This window comes from Crassostrea angulata, chromosome 2, assembly GCF_025612915.1.
Source record: "Crassostrea angulata isolate pt1a10 chromosome 2, ASM2561291v2, whole genome shotgun sequence".
NCBI classification, from domain to species: Eukaryota; Metazoa; Mollusca; class Bivalvia; order Ostreida; family Ostreidae; genus Magallana; species Magallana angulata.
Window position 1 is genome coordinate 55,890,313 of NC_069112.1, and position 17,600 is coordinate 55,907,912.

A 17,600-nucleotide genomic window follows, 5' to 3' on the forward strand; every position below is an offset into this window, starting at 1 on the left:
GATGTTAAAGAAAGAAATGAATAGTATAATTTGTTGCTTAAGACCTTACCAAACTAATCAGGCAGACTGGAATGATAAACAAATAAAGTGAGCCACTTTCTATGGACAACCAGCAGCTAAAAGTTCAAAAAGAGTTATCTTTTCAACGACTGAAGTCAGTGGTTAAAATATGTATGGGAATAAATCCTTTATTCAAGTATTTATGTAAGGGTACACACAATCTATAGTTCTTGCAAAGATACAATACTATGTAAAATACGCATACTATGACTTCAGGTGGTATCCTTTCCCCCAAAACGCTCCAAGATTTGTTGCAGTAATAATGACCGGTATACCTGCAAATCAACCGCTATGAGAATGGAACAATATCATCCTTATTTTTTAATACTTACATCTAATTCCATATCTGTATTTTAAGCTACTACCCGACTCTCTTTTGGATCAATGTATACCGTAATCAAAGAACAATTTGAAGATAATAATTCAAATGAGGATTTATTTTTGTGATGATAGTTTATCCCACCAACTCCAAAAAAAATAAAATTTCAACGCATTTTGATACCAAAAAAAAAAAGAAAAAAAATCGGTCACCGAAACGAATGTTTGAAAAGTCGATACGACTTTTTAAAATTTTAAAATTTATTCAAATAAAACAAAAGGAAATATCTTACGATGAAAATATATCTAAAAGGTTAAATCTAACTCGTGAAATGTTTATTCAGATACATACCCCAGATTCCACCCAGAAACCAACGAATCCTTGATTTCGACTTGAAGTTGTTTGCAACATACAGGGCATAGTAAGTCACTGTAATACTCATGAAGTAATAAACACCTAACCCGAGCATACTGAAGAATGTCACTAAGAAAAGGTAGTGGATAATGGCCGTTATTGCAACGCAAGCAACCTGAAACATAAAAAATAATTAAACGCCGGTGATTAGATATATACTCAGTGTCGGTACATGTATACAGATTACTATTTTACAAATATGAATCCAATAATTTTCAATATATTTCAGGTACAATTTTACATGATTGTTTAATGCATTATGAATTTTTTTGGATTGTTTTCTTTCTTTAGAAAATCTACGTACATGTATATATAATTAATGTATAAGAAATATATATTCACATATCGGTTACCAGATACCATTAGTGTTTTACGTAATACATTGTATATTTTATTAATTTATTTTGAATGTTTCTTGTAAAATCTACGTTTGTATCTTAATTATGAAGTTATATATTTACATTGTACACTCAAATACCTATTACTTATCAGGAGGTAGAAATCAATTTTTACCTCATTCGATGTCTGTTCCACTGACGATATAAATATTGTATACGACAGTATTAACGATCCACAAATATTCAGCATCATGATGTTTTTGTCACTCCTGATAAATCTGAAATTTACATACAATTAGATGATTTTGAATTTCTGTAGTACATGTATACTCGTTGGAGTTATATTTGTGCATGCATGATACAAATCAGTCTTACATACCTCCATGTCAGGATGTAAATCAAAGAAGTAAGAAACGTAAAAGCTATGGAGAGAGCTACCCCAACAAGTGACATCGTCTTTAAGAATGGACTTTCTTCTGTTACCTAAATAAAATGTAGTCAACTGAAGGTAGTTTGAAATACCAACAGTAAATTTTATTTTTGATTTCTTTGACTGTATTTGCATAAGAAAGGGGCGTTTACCTGAGTGTATGGTCTCATTAAAATAGCAAAGTTTGTGAGATGGTTGCACTGGCAAACTGTTCTCTGATTATTTGTTTGGTTCACAGTGCATCCTTCCTCCGACCATTTACTTAAATTAATGTTGAAATTAAATTAAAATTTCTAAGATTAATTTAAATAATAACATTTTACTTAAATTAATTTCTAGTAAATTAATTGATAATAATAATAATAATGATAATAATAAAAAAATGGTGAATTTAAAAATACACATCAGATTGCTGTCACTTTTGTATTAAAAAAAAACAGGCTTTGATTTTAAAATTAGAGAAAACAACTTGTTGACAAAAACATACTTTAGATTGAAATCCCAGGACACACATACAGCACGCATTTCTGTGGACTTATTCTAAATAAACAGTTAAAGTTACAAAGAATTAAAACAGCTTTAAAAAACCAATGGGATTAACCTAGGTTATTGCACTTTTACATACGTCGCTAATAATAGGAAACTTTTAAGTTAATTGTACATCATGACTTTATGTCAATTGTTAACCAAAATCATATATTTCTGATATCTCACTTTAACAGTGTGTCCAAAGATAAGATTGAGAGGTGGGTCCAACACTCCTCGGTCTGTTTGTGTCGTAAGGGACAGTATTGGGGAATTGACAAAGGATCTTTGCTTAGACTTTTTCGCCTGTTTACCTTTCAACTCTTTACTGATTGGTTTAATTGATTTTCCAAAAAGATATGAGTAAGATGTATCAAGTTTAGTATCGAAGGAAAAAGAAAATCAAACATTATGATAATATCAAATCAGACGTTTGAGTATTTGTCAGATTTACAAAGATTTAGCGATATGTAAAGAAAGATTTAAACGAAAACTGAAAACTTGTTTTAACAGTTTACCTGTTAGGATCAGATCCCATAATGTCTGACATTGTTTTATAGAGAACAGCAACGTAGTTGATCGCTTATAGCAAAAAAAAAGTCATTGAGAGAATGGTTAGTATACTCTTTTCTTTATCAATAATTATAATTTAGTCTAAAATTAAGTCGTGTTTTTGCATATTTATTATTAACAATAAAAGCATATAACGAAGTTGATCGCTTGTGGCAAAAGGAAAAAAAATTAAACAAATAAATTAAAAACATTGATAGATTTGTTGCTATACATTTCCACTATTAATAATTGCAATGAATCTTTAATTAAATTGTGATTTTGCATAATTGTCATTAACAATAAATGCAAATAAAGAACGAAAATTAGTATTTTACCTTTTCTAGCGTTTGATGCTTGTTTTGGCAATTCTAGAAAGGTTTGAATGTCTTCAGAGTTTGCAGAAACGTTGTTTGATTGTTCATCCGGAAAACGTATTACCGTTTCATCGATTTTTGTTTGGTTGATAACAAGCTCTTTAAAAAACATCAATTTATACTGAGTGTTTTTTCATTTACATGTATTGGCAATTTAAACGATAAGAAAATGCTTGTTTACCAAAATTAGATCCGTTGAATTTAGTTGCTGTAATATTGTCGTTTTGGAGTGTAATCTTGCTGAAACGGTCCATATTCTTTAGGAGAAATGTGGGGTCTTTTTCTGTCTAAAAGATTACAAACTTTGTAAAATACTAATAGATACTAGTGAGCAAATAAACCACAATGAAGCGATATACTCTTTTGCTGGATGCATGCAATATTTTTTTAAAATCTTTTATTTCCTTACCTTATTTATAAGAGTTTTCTTACATTATGTGTTGAAACTATAGTTCCCGATAAATTTAACACCATTCCAATTTTTTTGAAATCTGAGTTATGTGATCGTTTATGTTAAATGAATATTGTTATGCTTCAGAGATGTTTTGACTCTGTACCAAAAGAACAATGCCAAACACTTGTCACAAAATACAAATTTACATTAAATATTATGTTTTGTTCGTTTAAAAGAAAGCGTATTCGAACTACTGTTAGTATTCTTTGTAGCACCTCACTCTGAGTCAGTAAGTGTTTACAATACCTGGATTACGTGTTAACCATGCACATATGATCGAAGTATTATAACTGGTCAATGATATAATAAATATTTTAGGTTTGACATTAAACGATAGATTGATTGTGCTCAAGGCCACAAGTATGCTCTTGTAAGTAATGAAAACTTTTAACTTTGTCATATTTAGTTAATAAATACACAAATACAAGAACTTCATTAAAATTGTTATACCAAATGATTTGTTTTAAATTGATTTTACAATATTGTTTAATGTAAAATTACCTCTTTGTTTACAGTAGTCCAAGAGTTTGAGTTATCGGGCGACAAAATGTTATCAATAACAGCGTAAAATACCTGAAATTAATTAAAACATACTGTTTAATTCATAACGACATAAACACGCGCGAACCGTATTCTTTGTGTAATTGTAACTTGTACATGGCGACACCCTAAAGGACACACTAATTATTCCAACACCGTCAAATATCTTTTCTCTTTTGTGTTTGTGCATTATTCAGGTATTCGCTAATGACGATAACATGAACATTATACACCAATAAATTAAGAGACAATGAACGTTAAGTGCAAATTGCAATAAACATAAAATGATCTGTTCCCTTAATGCAGAGAACTGAAATTAGAGAGCCATATGCAAATATTTTTGTCCTAACTAGTTTGTTGTTGATAATTTTCATTACATATTTTAGAAACACAAGAGTTTATGAGTAAACGCTCTTAATGAAACATGTTAATTGGACTATTTAGGTAAGATTTTACATATTGCTTTGAACATGATCCATTGAATAAATCAAAAGGAGAAGGAAGGATAAATGTACCGCCACTGAATTTAAATTTAACAACTAGAATCACAAACGAATTTTACTTTGTACATGTTACTTGCAAATGTTATTCTACTGTTCATAAGATTTTGCTGCAGGCATAGGAAATAGGTAAACATATATATTACAATTATTATCTCTTTAACAAAGAAACTAATCAGTACTTTTGAGTAATACGGGGCAATAAAAAATATACAGGGTTGATAACGATAGAAACTTTTTCGCTGACTTTTCACAATTTTTAAGTCCAACACCTATTAATAATGTGTGAAGGAAGGAGGGGTAATAATGTAGATGATTCCAACACATGACCTCTTTTTCGATAACTGATCCCGTAGCGTTTGTTACTGTAACAATCTGCTCTAAAACGCCCAGAGAGGAGCTCAGATCCCCAGGACTGATTCCGATGGACGACGATGTAAGCTTTTTCATCAGTTGTAGAGTATTGTTAACCGTCTCCTGGATTTTGAATTTATCCTGTGTTTCATTTGCAATTATACCTTCCAACTATTGAAATGTTGAAAAAAAAAACTTGTATTGAAAGATTTTTTTTTATCTACAGTCAACAATTTGACATACATGTACAGATATTATATTATTAATCATTGTTTATGCAGTGTTTGAGAAAACGTACAAGTGATGATGCATTCACCAGAGCTTCGTTGGTGCAGTTGATAAAGTTGGGAGGTTCCCATTCTCCATGTACATCACATAATCTGGTTGCTGCTCCTATATTGGATTGTATCAAATGAATAGTAAGCCATTAAAAATATCATAGAAACCTTCATACATACCATTTTTATGTGATCTAAAAGATACTTTCGATTTTTTCTTCTTATCGAAACAGAAAATCAAGGGAAAATGTTAATGTTAATTTATTTCATTACATTCTCAATAATTGGTTTTATACTTTTGCTAAGTTCCTGGTATTCTATTGGAAAGAAATTCTGGCTTTAAAAAAAAAAGGGGGAAAAATTTGAGAATGTTCTTTAATGAGAAAATCTGAACATTGCTCGTATTTTAACTAAAGTTGACAAATGCCGAGGCATTTTTAAGCTGTATGTACCGTATTTACATGTAACTCTATTCTTGCCATGTTGGAAACCAGACCAAAAACTTCTCAGTATGATGAGCTGTATAAAAGAAAACCTTGCAACAAATGCAAGAGTATAGCAACCTCTAACAATACGATATCCACTGAAATTTCTTAAGTGGTCAAAATCCTGACATTATTAAAAAAAATTTTCATTAAGGAGCCTTGCCGTCCACTAGTGATACAATTTTGAAATGTTATCATTAAGGGACAATATTCACATCCACTTATAATAAAAGAGTAAAACGCAAAATAAGTGCATTGTTGACCTTAAATGATATAATTTTTATGTCATTAAAGGATGAATTTCAACCAATAATAATACAATTATGCATGCTATAGTACTATCCTAAATATAGCATTTGTGCATGTACCTCTTCATACAAATATGAGTGGCAAGCTTAAGTGCACTACTTGTCCATTGAAGGGGTAGGTAAGACTCTCCTCTAGGCCGTATGCGATATAAAGATTAATCAATATTGGTCAACGATGTACTTATTTTCAATTGTTAACTATGTAGACAATTCATCTAATACATTATTTTCAGCCGACAGGGAAATAGACAGAGGGATTCAATGAATGGTTCAATTCCATAACCTAATGCAATAAAAGTTATATCAATAAAGGTCTTGTTTTGTGTTTTATTTCACATCATAAGTTGATCTAGTGTGTACTAGGTTTATAGTAAATTAAATCATTAATTGTTTTAATCCTGTCCACTAATGTAACTTTCCATAATTAGAGATTGTTATATCATTTAAAGTTACTATAGCGAGAGATTGTTTATTGGTATAGATGGAGTACTATCCCTACCAAAATGAATTGTTTGCGGCAAATTTGCAGCAAATTTGTCGCAAATTTTCGGCAAAATGATTAGTTTACCAGAAAACTTTAGAACTTGTTTGCCGATCTTTGCCAGTAGTAGCAAACTTCTGGTAAACCTCTTTTATTTTGCCAGAAGTTTACCAGACACCCAATTATGTTTGCAGCTTCTTCGTCAGTAGTGGCAAACTTTTGGCAAACTCCTAAAAATTTGCCAGAAGTATACCAAAAACTTTTCTTCTTTTTCTCTGTTTTGTTTACTTCCTGAGCTTGCCATAGCTTTACCAGAAATAAGACTTATACAATTTTACACATTCAGCACAGCTTTAAGACTGTCACTTATAATGAATTGTTTCTATAATTTTGAATAGAGAAAAGATAAATCTAATTGATATTTTCGGATTTAAGTTTTGTTCTAAAATAGTCTTAATTCAAATTTCTATTATTACGATTATAAGATCAACTTTAATCGCATGATGTTCAAACTTTCAATACATAAAAGGTAAAATGACCCCCCTCTCCCCTCTCCAGACCCCACGTATTACGTGAACACCAACCTGTCTGTTTAATGTTAAGCTACGCGCGCGCTGATTGGTCGATCAATAGCTAGCCGCCAATTTTCACTTTCGATGCTGCCATGTTTTTTGCCATCACCGAGATAGTAAAATGAATGAAAATAAGAGAATAAGGCTGTGCACAAGGTAAATAAAGATTGTCAATGGAGTGTTTACCTTTTGAAAATCCACGGCTAAACAGAGGAAAAATATAAGTGAATGCATCGAGTCACAACACCTAAGTCCATTTCACCATCGGCATGATCATGAGCACGTTTTTGAAAAAGTAAGTGAAGTAGTGAAAATATATTCGTTGAATGGCAGTTTCAACAGTTGTAGGAATATAAAACAAAAGATTGTGATCTTTTTAATGAATTTGACAGTTTAAGGCAGTCCCTATGAAAATTCCGGCTGTCAAATCAAGCAAAACGCTCGTTATTGACAGCGTTGTGATGCATGAACAAATAATTTGAATTCAAAATTGATTTAAACAACGTCAAATTTAGGAAATTATCATTACATAGTGTGTAAATACATTTTTTATGATTTACATTTCTATTTCTTAAATAAAAGAATTCATGTTCTACTCACATAGTCACAGTTAGTAGTGCAAATTTGTAGCTTTATATAGATAAATAGATTAAGTTTATATGTAAGGCTAACCTGTTTTTCTTAGAAACTGCTTTAAATTTAAAAACAATTGTGCTTATATGAAATACATATATCTTCCCAATAGGTCTGCCCTGGAGACCGGGTTACACAGACGTAAAGAAAACCATGCATGAACAATTAACTCACTGATTTTATGATCAAATGGTGCAACCAAAAAAAGAGACAGTGAAGACAGACTTTGTGAAAGACTACGTAGAAAAGCATATAAACAACAGTGCTGAAGTTTGACCATTCCACTGTGGACATTATTATGATATTCGACTATTTGTGTGATATTGTTTATGAGTGAAATTAAATTGGAGACCACAGGAGACTGTCATAAAGAGATATAGACAATGCCTTAAAGAATGCTGTGATTAATTGTAATATGACCAGTGACTTCGCTCATTGTACTTGTGAAGATTTTTTCCAAGTCCATCTGTGCATGTTGTGATCAAACTGCATTCAAGTGTATCGATCTGCAGCAGCAAATATCACCGATCGGTTGAGTACTATTTGTCAAATTTCATTATGGTTTGTTCCTCATTTTTGTGTTTATTTTTGAAGTTTATGAAATGTATAAAATGTAAAGTTAAGAATTTTAACTTGTGTCCTTCATATCTAATTTTGCTGCAACTGTTCAAGTTAAACATCCTTGTTAATCACCAGGAGAAGTTAATTGTAAATTGATTGAAAAGCATTGTACATGTATTAGTTATTTAATAACTCATTATTAAATGATTATTAGTGTTTACTAATTGTTTTTCTTATGTTGTAATATCTTAGAGTTGCTATTTTTATCTGTAATTGTGCGGCAAATTTGCGGCAAACAGTTTCCCAGAAGCTAATTTGCATACGAATTCTGAACTTGCCGCAAGTTTGCGGCAAACAGTTTCCCAGAAGCTAATTTGCATACGAATTCTGAGCTTGCCACATCTTTGCCGCAGACAGTTTGCCAGAAGCTAATTTGCATACGAATTCTGAACTTGCCACAAATTTGCGGCAACTGTTTGTCGCAAATTTGCAGCAAACTCTCCGCAAATTTGCAGCAACTGTTTGCCAGAGGCCTTATGTTTTGGTAAGGGTAAAGTTCATGAGCAGATGTAGAATTTGCTTCAGGAAAAGTCAAAAGGATAACTATGTTTGCCAGGGGAATTCCGAAACCATTTTCCGGTAAATTTACGATGTGAATTTAAAACATACGCGCCTGAAAGGATAAATGGATATTATATTTATGCATATTTATATACTTACGTTTGTGTTGAGTTGCGCATGAAAAAGAGGCAGGACAGTAAGTTTGTCGACTAACTTAATTTAAAAAAGTTGTATGAAAATACTCTGATACCTTTAGAACATCCCATGTTAACAACATATATTAACTTTTTTCTTCGAATTGATTGCCCACTACCCGCAAGCGGACTGCACTTTCGCATCGACCTTTTTTGCGTACTAAATTAATAAAATTGTACTGAATTAAGTTTGTGACACCACATGATAATCAACTCTTCAAATAGGGGAGAGTGTTTACAAATCGAACAGGAATATAAAACAAATATTGACTTGTCTAATATTAAAGTATTCAAGCATCGTTTTGTAATTGAATCCAGTTATTTATGTTTATTAAATCGAAACAATATCTTTAAACGCACTTCTAAAAAACGGAGATTGTAATTAAACGATGAGGATCATACTAAAGGCAATCAATATTGGTACAGTATGACTCCGTATCGTCCGACCTTATGCGACTTGACTCATTTACTCGACGTTTGGTCGACTGCAGTTTTTATCATATTTTTTGGGACTTGGTAAAGTAATAAATCTTTTATCAAATTTTAACTAGATAAACAAGATTTATGTGATGGATCCTTATTACATGAGAATTGTTTTTTCATAATTGAACTCATTGGTCTTATATTTTTCATGAGTCCATTATTCTTTTACCTATTCACACTGAGAGTTGGCTATCATTAGATCTAGAGTGGAGAGTAATGCTTTAATTGTGGTAGTTATAGTAGAGAGAGAGAGAGAGAGAGAGAGAGAGAGAGAGAGAGAGAGAGAGAGAGAGAGAGAGAGAGAAAGAGAGAGAGAGAGAGAGACAGAGACAGAGACAGAGACAGAGAGAGAGAGTATGTCGATAAGTAATTTGTTAATAAACAATTGTAGTTTCTGCATAAGTCATGGCAATACAAAAAGGAGTACAGCTGTATTTTTTGTTGACTATATTTAAAAAACTGTCGTTGCCTTTTGTCTACCTTTTTGATTTTCTGGACACGGTTCTTCTGCAGTAATTCCCGCAATGGTAGTACCCCATAATATTCCGTATTCTTGTTGATCGTTGCAGCTCATTTGTTCTTTAAAATCTACAAAACACATGAAAGTAAAATATATCTTCAAGAAATTAGCCAAATGCATCACTCTTTGAAAATTGAGACGCTTAACAAGATATATCGTGTGAGAATTTCTTCACATACATGTATGTAAATACATGAGTGTATCAGTTACCTCGAACTTGTAGCTTATATTTTCTTGTTCTATGTATTTGTTTTTTAAGCATAAATGTTACATGTAATACGTATACTAGATAAACATAAGTTTTTATAGAAACGTATTGTGTTATACACTTTCTTGCACAACACGCAAAGCTGAATGTTGGTTTTGATACGTAATATTTGCTAGAATAGATCCTCAATGTAACAGATCTGCGGAACATAGATAAGGCTTTTCAATTTTTTTTGCGAAACTCAATCAAATTTTTCACATTTGTTATTGTTCTACCCTTACTTTTAATTTTTGCTTTGCGTTGTGTTGTTTTTCTTTTTTTTTTTTACAATAATACGATGTCACAAAACATACTGTTTATTATTTTAAACTTAGAACACCTCAATTTAGCAAAGTGAGTTAACGATAGCATAACCATAGTCATAAGGTAGCTAACGATGGGTAGTTTTTCTTTGTAATAAATGACGTATTGACAATGCAGAGGACATGAGGTATCATGTAGTTCTAAAAAGATGTCTAGTGTTACATTTATATCAAGTTTTCCCTCTGACTTTTTGGTTGTGTTTGAGACCTACATTAAAAACCCTAATATACCATATAACTATAATATGTTCTAAAATATGAACCTGCACGATACAATTATAAAATCCTGAACGCCGCTATGCATGCCAGTTTCTCCAATCTGAATCTATAAAACCAATTGTATCTTTAATGAAATGTCTTACCTGTCATACTAAAACACAAAGAAAAAGAGAATTATAAGTAACGATTTTCTAGTTTTCTACACAAATAATTCTTACTTGCAACGTACTTTTGTTCATGTCATTGTTATACTTTTTCATTTGTAATTGTAGAAGTACTTGTTATTGCTGGCAATTATCTTGCACTTAGAATATATCAGCAAAATAAACTTTGAAGCCAAAGAATAAATTAAGCTGCTTAACATCAGGGTAAAATTACATTTAATTGGGATAAGATTAGGTTTATCAATTACATTCTTGATGAATTTTGTATTTTTCTCCAAATACATGGAGAAAGAAATCTGTGAATTGTCATTTCAAAACTTATATATCATGCATTATATTTTCTTTATATGAAACTGCAAAGGTCCGTCAAACGAACCAAAGGATCGCGGAAAGTACGCACGGCCCAGCGTAAAAAAATGTCCGAACTTTTTAATTGGGTTTTTAGATATTAATATTCACAATTTTCATAAAACATTTCAAAACTTCATTACCTTCTATTATGATGTAGTCGTTATGGTGCACCTCATTTTCATACGTCGTTTGAAGCTATTTTCAAACTAGCAGAGGACAAACAATTAAGGAAACAGGAAAATCATCAAAATAGTTTGAGTTTATTTATCCACAAGTGGCACAGTCGATAATTTCATGGAGTATGCGAGTGTACCCTCTGACCAAACTGTGAATGCAGCATGTTACTCTCAGGAAAACCCAAGACTAAGACGTTAAAGAAACGTCGTTATAAACCAACGTCAGACTGGGCCGTGCGCCCTATATAGGCAATGTATATTTAAACAATAACATGCTTTCTTTGGTGATTCATTCGGGATATGAAGGTAGCGACATTGCAGACAAAATACATAACCCGCGTTAGCGGGTTATGTAATTTTTTTCTGTAATGATCGCTACCTTCATTACCCGAATGAATGATAAAAGAAAGCATTTTATTGTTTATATTAACACCTTTCTTTTAGCCAATTGATAAATTGAATATGAAAAGTAAGTAAAATTCACTAAATTACTGTTTATGTACGTAAGTACGTTAACTAAAAGAAACAGCCAAATCGTCTCCTGTGAGACTTTGAGTCTGACGTTGTCATGATTATTTCGTGCAGTCCGTGATTTTTCCTAGGTAGTTGTAGGTCTAGACCAATCGATAAACAGGGCGTGTCAAGTTTTGGTCCTGTCACTTTCTTGTCAGTTTCAGCCGCTGTAGATTTCGACCAATCAATAAACGGGGCGTGTAGATTTCAATCTGGCTGTTTCTAAAGAGCTATGAATTAACTATAAGTTTCCGTAAGAAATAGAGGGAATAATACTTGGTTTATTGTAATTATATCATGATAATTTCAATATAAAAATGTACACTGCTCTGAGTTTTATGCATATACATTATCATACTCTATATTGAAATATTATAACGCTTTAGTAATAATGGCGCCGTTATTTGGAATAAAATTACATGTGTCCACGAACTTATTGGACAACCCTATATCTAAATTGAAAAAACCTTATTGGCATTGTTTACAACGATCTCATAAGAATTTTTTTATCTTTGTTAAGTTTTGTCAAGTCGCAATAGCAATGCTTTGTACACAGTAAAGTCGATGAAATACGTACACTTTCATATCATGGTAAATATTAACTCGCTTGTTTTAGCAAACGAGTCCTTTGTTCAATTTTCTAGGGCCCTCGTTATATGCAAGAAGAATAATGAACAAGAAAACTTTCATATTTTATGGATTTGGATAAAATAATATTAATTAAAACTAAATAAAGGATGGTTGTATATTGTGTTGGGAAATCGATATTTTCGTAATAAAAAAAATTTACTTAGTGGAAAATAAGAATAAAGTTTTTCATGTATTCTCAAGTTAAATATCGTTGGCATTCAATCAATAACATGTAAACAGATAGCCATGCTATGACCTTGAATTGCTAGTATTACATAATGGTCACTATGCTATTTATGTGTACCTAGGTACTGCGCACTGAATGGTGTTAATGATAATTAACAGAATGAACTCTGTGACTCTGGTAGCAATGCGTAGTATTCCTAAATGATGTTATGAAACCAGGTGCAAAATACGGGCATAATAATATCCAAATTGAGAGTTTAACAACAAGTGACATATTTGGCGATTCTGTGTCTGCAACGATAGCTCTAGTACTCTATATTGAGTCATGTATTGTGTATTCTATATATTAACCTTTGTAACCTTTTATGCTATGAATGAATGAACGTATTTTGAGTAAGTGATGCCTCATACTAGGTGGGGGACTCCGAGACCCAGGATTCGGAGACTCAAATCCTGCATCCAGACTCTTTGATTGGCAGTTTTGACGGTTTTGCTACTTTATTTAGAAATAAAATATTAATCTTAATTTTGAACACTAAATGTTCACTCATGATCGTCGTAAATGGGCCGAACTAGTCAGAACTGTCCATCATAAGTAAAATGTTATATATACCCATGTAAAATGATGTTGGAGAGATTAAGAGAGATTGAGATTTAGATAGATTCCGCTTATAGAGATTCTGAGACTCCTGATTTGGGCTGCTATTAGCTGATGTAATTGTAACTATACGATCACGCTTAATAAAACCGCTTGAGAACGCAGCTAGGTTAAGGCCTCCCATAGATTTCACCTCATGAATATCACGTGACATTTCATGACGTTAGCTCCGCCCATTATTCATGTTTTCATCTTTTTCCTACTTTCGATAAAGTAAAGCGATCGCTGTAAAAATTTATCGATTGACTGCTTTAAATAATCATTTTGAATTTTATCTTACAGAATATTGTATCGAAAATATGTGACTAAAGGTGTTTATTTCTTAAAATTACATTGTCGTTTGCTTACCATCCGCGTCAACACAGCGCTTTCACTCGCCTTGTTTTGGTTGCGAACAGCTGACAGCGGTGTGTCAACATTTTCATAAGATGCATGGCCTGCAAGACGCCGAGAGTGGAAAATGCAGCTCAACCATCGTTTAAGAGATAATAAAGGTATGTTTTAATACAGAATATGTAGTGTTGACCTTTTCCTTTCAAATCATTTGCTCTTTTCAGTCCATGCAGTGTACATGTACGTTACACACGTGTTGTTTTGCACATTATCGCTGTTTTGAATTATCATTTCTTATTAGGCTATTATTTTGTGTATTGAACTACACACCAGACACTGTAAACATTGCATTTGAAATAGGTGGGATTCCCAGGGTACACAATTATAGAATTCATTAGGGCTTACAAAGTGCAAATGCATGTTTGCATGGTGATTATACACATGTTTTGCACTTCAGTAAATTTTTGGATCTTAGATGATATAATTCATTTTGCTGGTATAGTTTACAGTAGATATCTGTAAAACTGTTTTGAATTCTTATTTGTTATTATGCTATATATACATACTGTATGTACATGTGTGTCTTAGTTCCGGTTTGTATTGAACTATTGTATATACACACCATAATACATGTAGCATACACTGTATAAACATGTGGGGTCCCATGGTACACAAGTGTAGAATGATGTAATCATCAAGTGCATGTATGCATCATGATTTCTTTACTTATTTTAATAAAACAATATTGTATCATATTGCCATCCACAGCTTCATTTATGAATTCAAAAGTTCAGAAAGATTTGTATGTGCTGCATTAAAAATATATGATTAATATATTTGATGTGTTAAATATGTGCAGTTATGCTTCATAATAATCTGATAATAAACCCCAACCAGTAAAATCTAACATATGTGGTGGTCAGACTCGGCCGCTTGAGACCAGGTTGCATAGTGGCTAGATAATACTCGAGGGGCACAAGCTTTAAACTGACCTGGTTTGTTATTATTATTCACTACCTTATCCACATGTACATGCATACAATAACATATACATTTCCTCAATAGCAGACTTTTTAAAAAAAATTAACCAATGTAAATTAAACTTATATGCTATTCATTTATGTATTTTCTTAAAAGAAGATTTTAATTTTAAAATTGAAAAGAATTTAATATATATATTACCTCAAGGTCAGAATTTTTGGGTATTTATATTCCCTGATATTCATAATACAGTCTTTTCTGGATTTTTTTTTTACAGAATCATTGTTATTTGTTCTGAGTTATGGTTTATCTTTATGTAAATACATATTGATTCACTTCTCGGTAAAGTGTTCATGCATAGCACATGTACATTGTATACAAACAATTTTGAGATAACAAATACATGTGTATGTTTAATAAATTGTTACTGTGCTCAGATACATCAGCTTATGTGTGACCTTATGGACAATTCATTGATAGAAAAAAAAATGAAACTAATGGAATTATAATGTCAAAGATTATTTCGAGAAGAGATATATAGTATATCAAAAGAAATTAAATATTTACTACATGTATCACACTTTGAGTAAAGCAGACTCTCTCTCTCTCTCTCTCTCTCTCTCTCAATTTGATATGTGTTAATAGTTTAGACCTAAGCTATTTGGTTTGGTTTTTGTACTGCCATCTTGTCATATGCACAGATCCAGAAATTTTTTTCCAGGAGGTGGGGGGGGGGGGGGGGGGGAGGAGGTCCGAAGGGTAATTGGTTTTTTTTTCATGTGGTCTGAGGCATACAATGTTAAATCTTCCTCCCTTCTAGATCCGCGCATGTTTTCATACATATGACACTGCATGATCAGTGTATTTTTTGTAACAAATATTCATGTTTTTGCTATGCATATGTTCCCCCAGCTAATTGATTTTTTAAAATTTTTATTTCAGCCCAACATGGACTTCTGCTACCACCTGGCAACATGGGTTTTGCGGGTCGATTCTTGTGGTTTCAACTCTTGAGGTTACCCTGTCTTCCCTACCCACATATTCCCTGTGTTCTTCAGACTATTTAATAAAAAAAATAACCTGATAATGCATATAAACATGATGGATAAAAAGGTGCTCATCATCATGCTTTGGTGTATTTTGAATGTGTGAAGACATTATTAAAAACAAAATTAAAAAGCTGTTTAAAAAAATTAAAATTGTGAGTTTTGAAATTTTGCTTTTCAATAAAAGTATATATTGATGCCTTTATTTTGTATAATTCATTTGATATCATATGCACTATTTTTTATGACAATTTTATACAATTATTTATGAAAATCTTGACAAATATGAGGTTCAGTGTGTCTTAAAAAGAATTCTGTATCTTAATATGATGAAAAAAAATATTCTGACTTTATGGTAGAGATACTCTTATAGTTATAAGCAAGATTAACTTATATCGTGGCAGAGACACCATGCGCGGATCCATAAAAATTTCCAGGGTGGGTAAGGGGGGGGGGTGTCTGAAGGATGAGATTGTGATTGCCGCCGGGGGGGGGGGGGGGGATGGTCGTGTCCGAGGCATATTTGCTATGATTTTACTAGACGTATGTAAATTTAATAAATTTTCATTTTGCAGGGGGGTTGGGACTCCTCTTACCCCTCCTCTAGATCCGTGCATGGCCACACTTGATAACAATATCAAATTACATATTTAATAAACAGGGGTAGATTGAAGCAGGTACGTAGAATACGATGGGGGGGGGATGACCCCCCCCCCCTGCTTTTTCTTGCCGAAATTTTTTTTTAAAATTTACATATAAGAAATTAATATGCATGGAGTTGGCCCCCAACTGTTTTGAGAGTATGTAAAGAAATATTGATTTTTTTTCTTTGCTTGTCAAGGTTTTTTGGATGAGTCTGCCCCCTTTCAAAAACGATCCTACGTACGCGTGGATCTGGCTTCTTATTTTTTTTCTTTAGCCTGTTATATATACACTTTAATTAGTCTAAAATTATAAGGAAGACATTTATAGAAAACCAGCACCCACCCCAGACCTTAGATCCGCGCATGGGGTTATCTGATTCTGTTCTGGTGCATTGACGAATCTATCACTCTTTTCTGTTTAAACTGAACAAAAAATAATAAATTGGTAATATTCCTGTGTATTTTACGAATTGAAAGGTTTAAAAGGTTAATGAAATGTGCAGGTAAGGAATAACCAACGATTAACAATGTAAATCTTTAAATTTTCCGCGCTTCACAACGCCAGATTATCTGCCCTTGATCCTGATCATCAGTGCGTTTGAAAATCGGCTAATTTGCATAAAATCATATACATCTGTCTAAAATTGCAAAAGTTCAACGATATCCCGTCAAATTTAAGGATTGTGTTTAACTTTTTTATTTTCATTAAATACCAGTGATTGTAAAAAGTGCTGGGAGCAAGTTGTTGATTGAAAGAAAATTTTTTTTTGACACGTGAATTAACTCGGTTATTGAAATTTTTTTATTAAACTTGAACGATCAATGCTAAAGTTAAGCATGTTGCTGGTACTGCTATAGTTGCTCCCAGCATTTTTTAGATTAAGCAATTAATTTTCTTTTAAGTGATATAAACAACAATTTAATATTTTATTCGTATATCGTCGAACTTTTGCAATAAATGAAGTCATATGTAGCTGCTCTATTTTTAGCGTATCACGTGATAAACAGCTGATGCGGTGGCTGTGTTCCGGTGAAAAATGTAGGGGAGATCGGTAGTTACATAATGATGTATAAACTTTATCATTGCCATATTTGGATGAGTTTGTATACTTTGTCTGGAATAAAGTCCGTTTTTAGTGTATTTATTTCATACGGTAATCCATGGGCGTCCTTAACCTAGCTGCGAAAGAAAT

The 17,600-nt window shown here is 32.3% G+C and overlaps 1 protein-coding gene across 1 annotated transcript in view; it reads right to left on the reverse strand.

Moving 5' to 3' along the window:
• The window catches only part of LOC128174525 (adhesion G protein-coupled receptor E3-like), a 35,056-nt gene that overhangs the window by 642 nt on the left and 16,814 nt on the right, over nt 1-17,600 (reverse strand). Inside the window, exons 8-22 of the mRNA XM_052840061.1 lie at nt 9,897-10,004; nt 5,159-5,253; nt 4,837-5,031; nt 3,968-4,039; nt 3,194-3,299; nt 2,974-3,111; nt 2,605-2,668; nt 2,276-2,414; nt 2,049-2,101; nt 1,714-1,822; nt 1,511-1,614; nt 1,307-1,409; nt 731-908; nt 266-335; nt 50-116 (exon numbers count right to left, since the gene is read on the reverse strand). Coding sequence (XP_052696021.1) covers nt 50-116; nt 266-335; nt 731-908; nt 1,307-1,409; nt 1,511-1,614; nt 1,714-1,822; nt 2,049-2,101; nt 2,276-2,414; nt 2,605-2,668; nt 2,974-3,111; nt 3,194-3,299; nt 3,968-4,039; nt 4,837-5,031; nt 5,159-5,253; nt 9,897-10,004 — 1,601 coding nt within the window. The remainder of the gene's footprint in view (nt 1-49; nt 117-265; nt 336-730; nt 909-1,306; nt 1,410-1,510; nt 1,615-1,713; nt 1,823-2,048; nt 2,102-2,275; nt 2,415-2,604; nt 2,669-2,973; nt 3,112-3,193; nt 3,300-3,967; nt 4,040-4,836; nt 5,032-5,158; nt 5,254-9,896; nt 10,005-17,600) is intronic.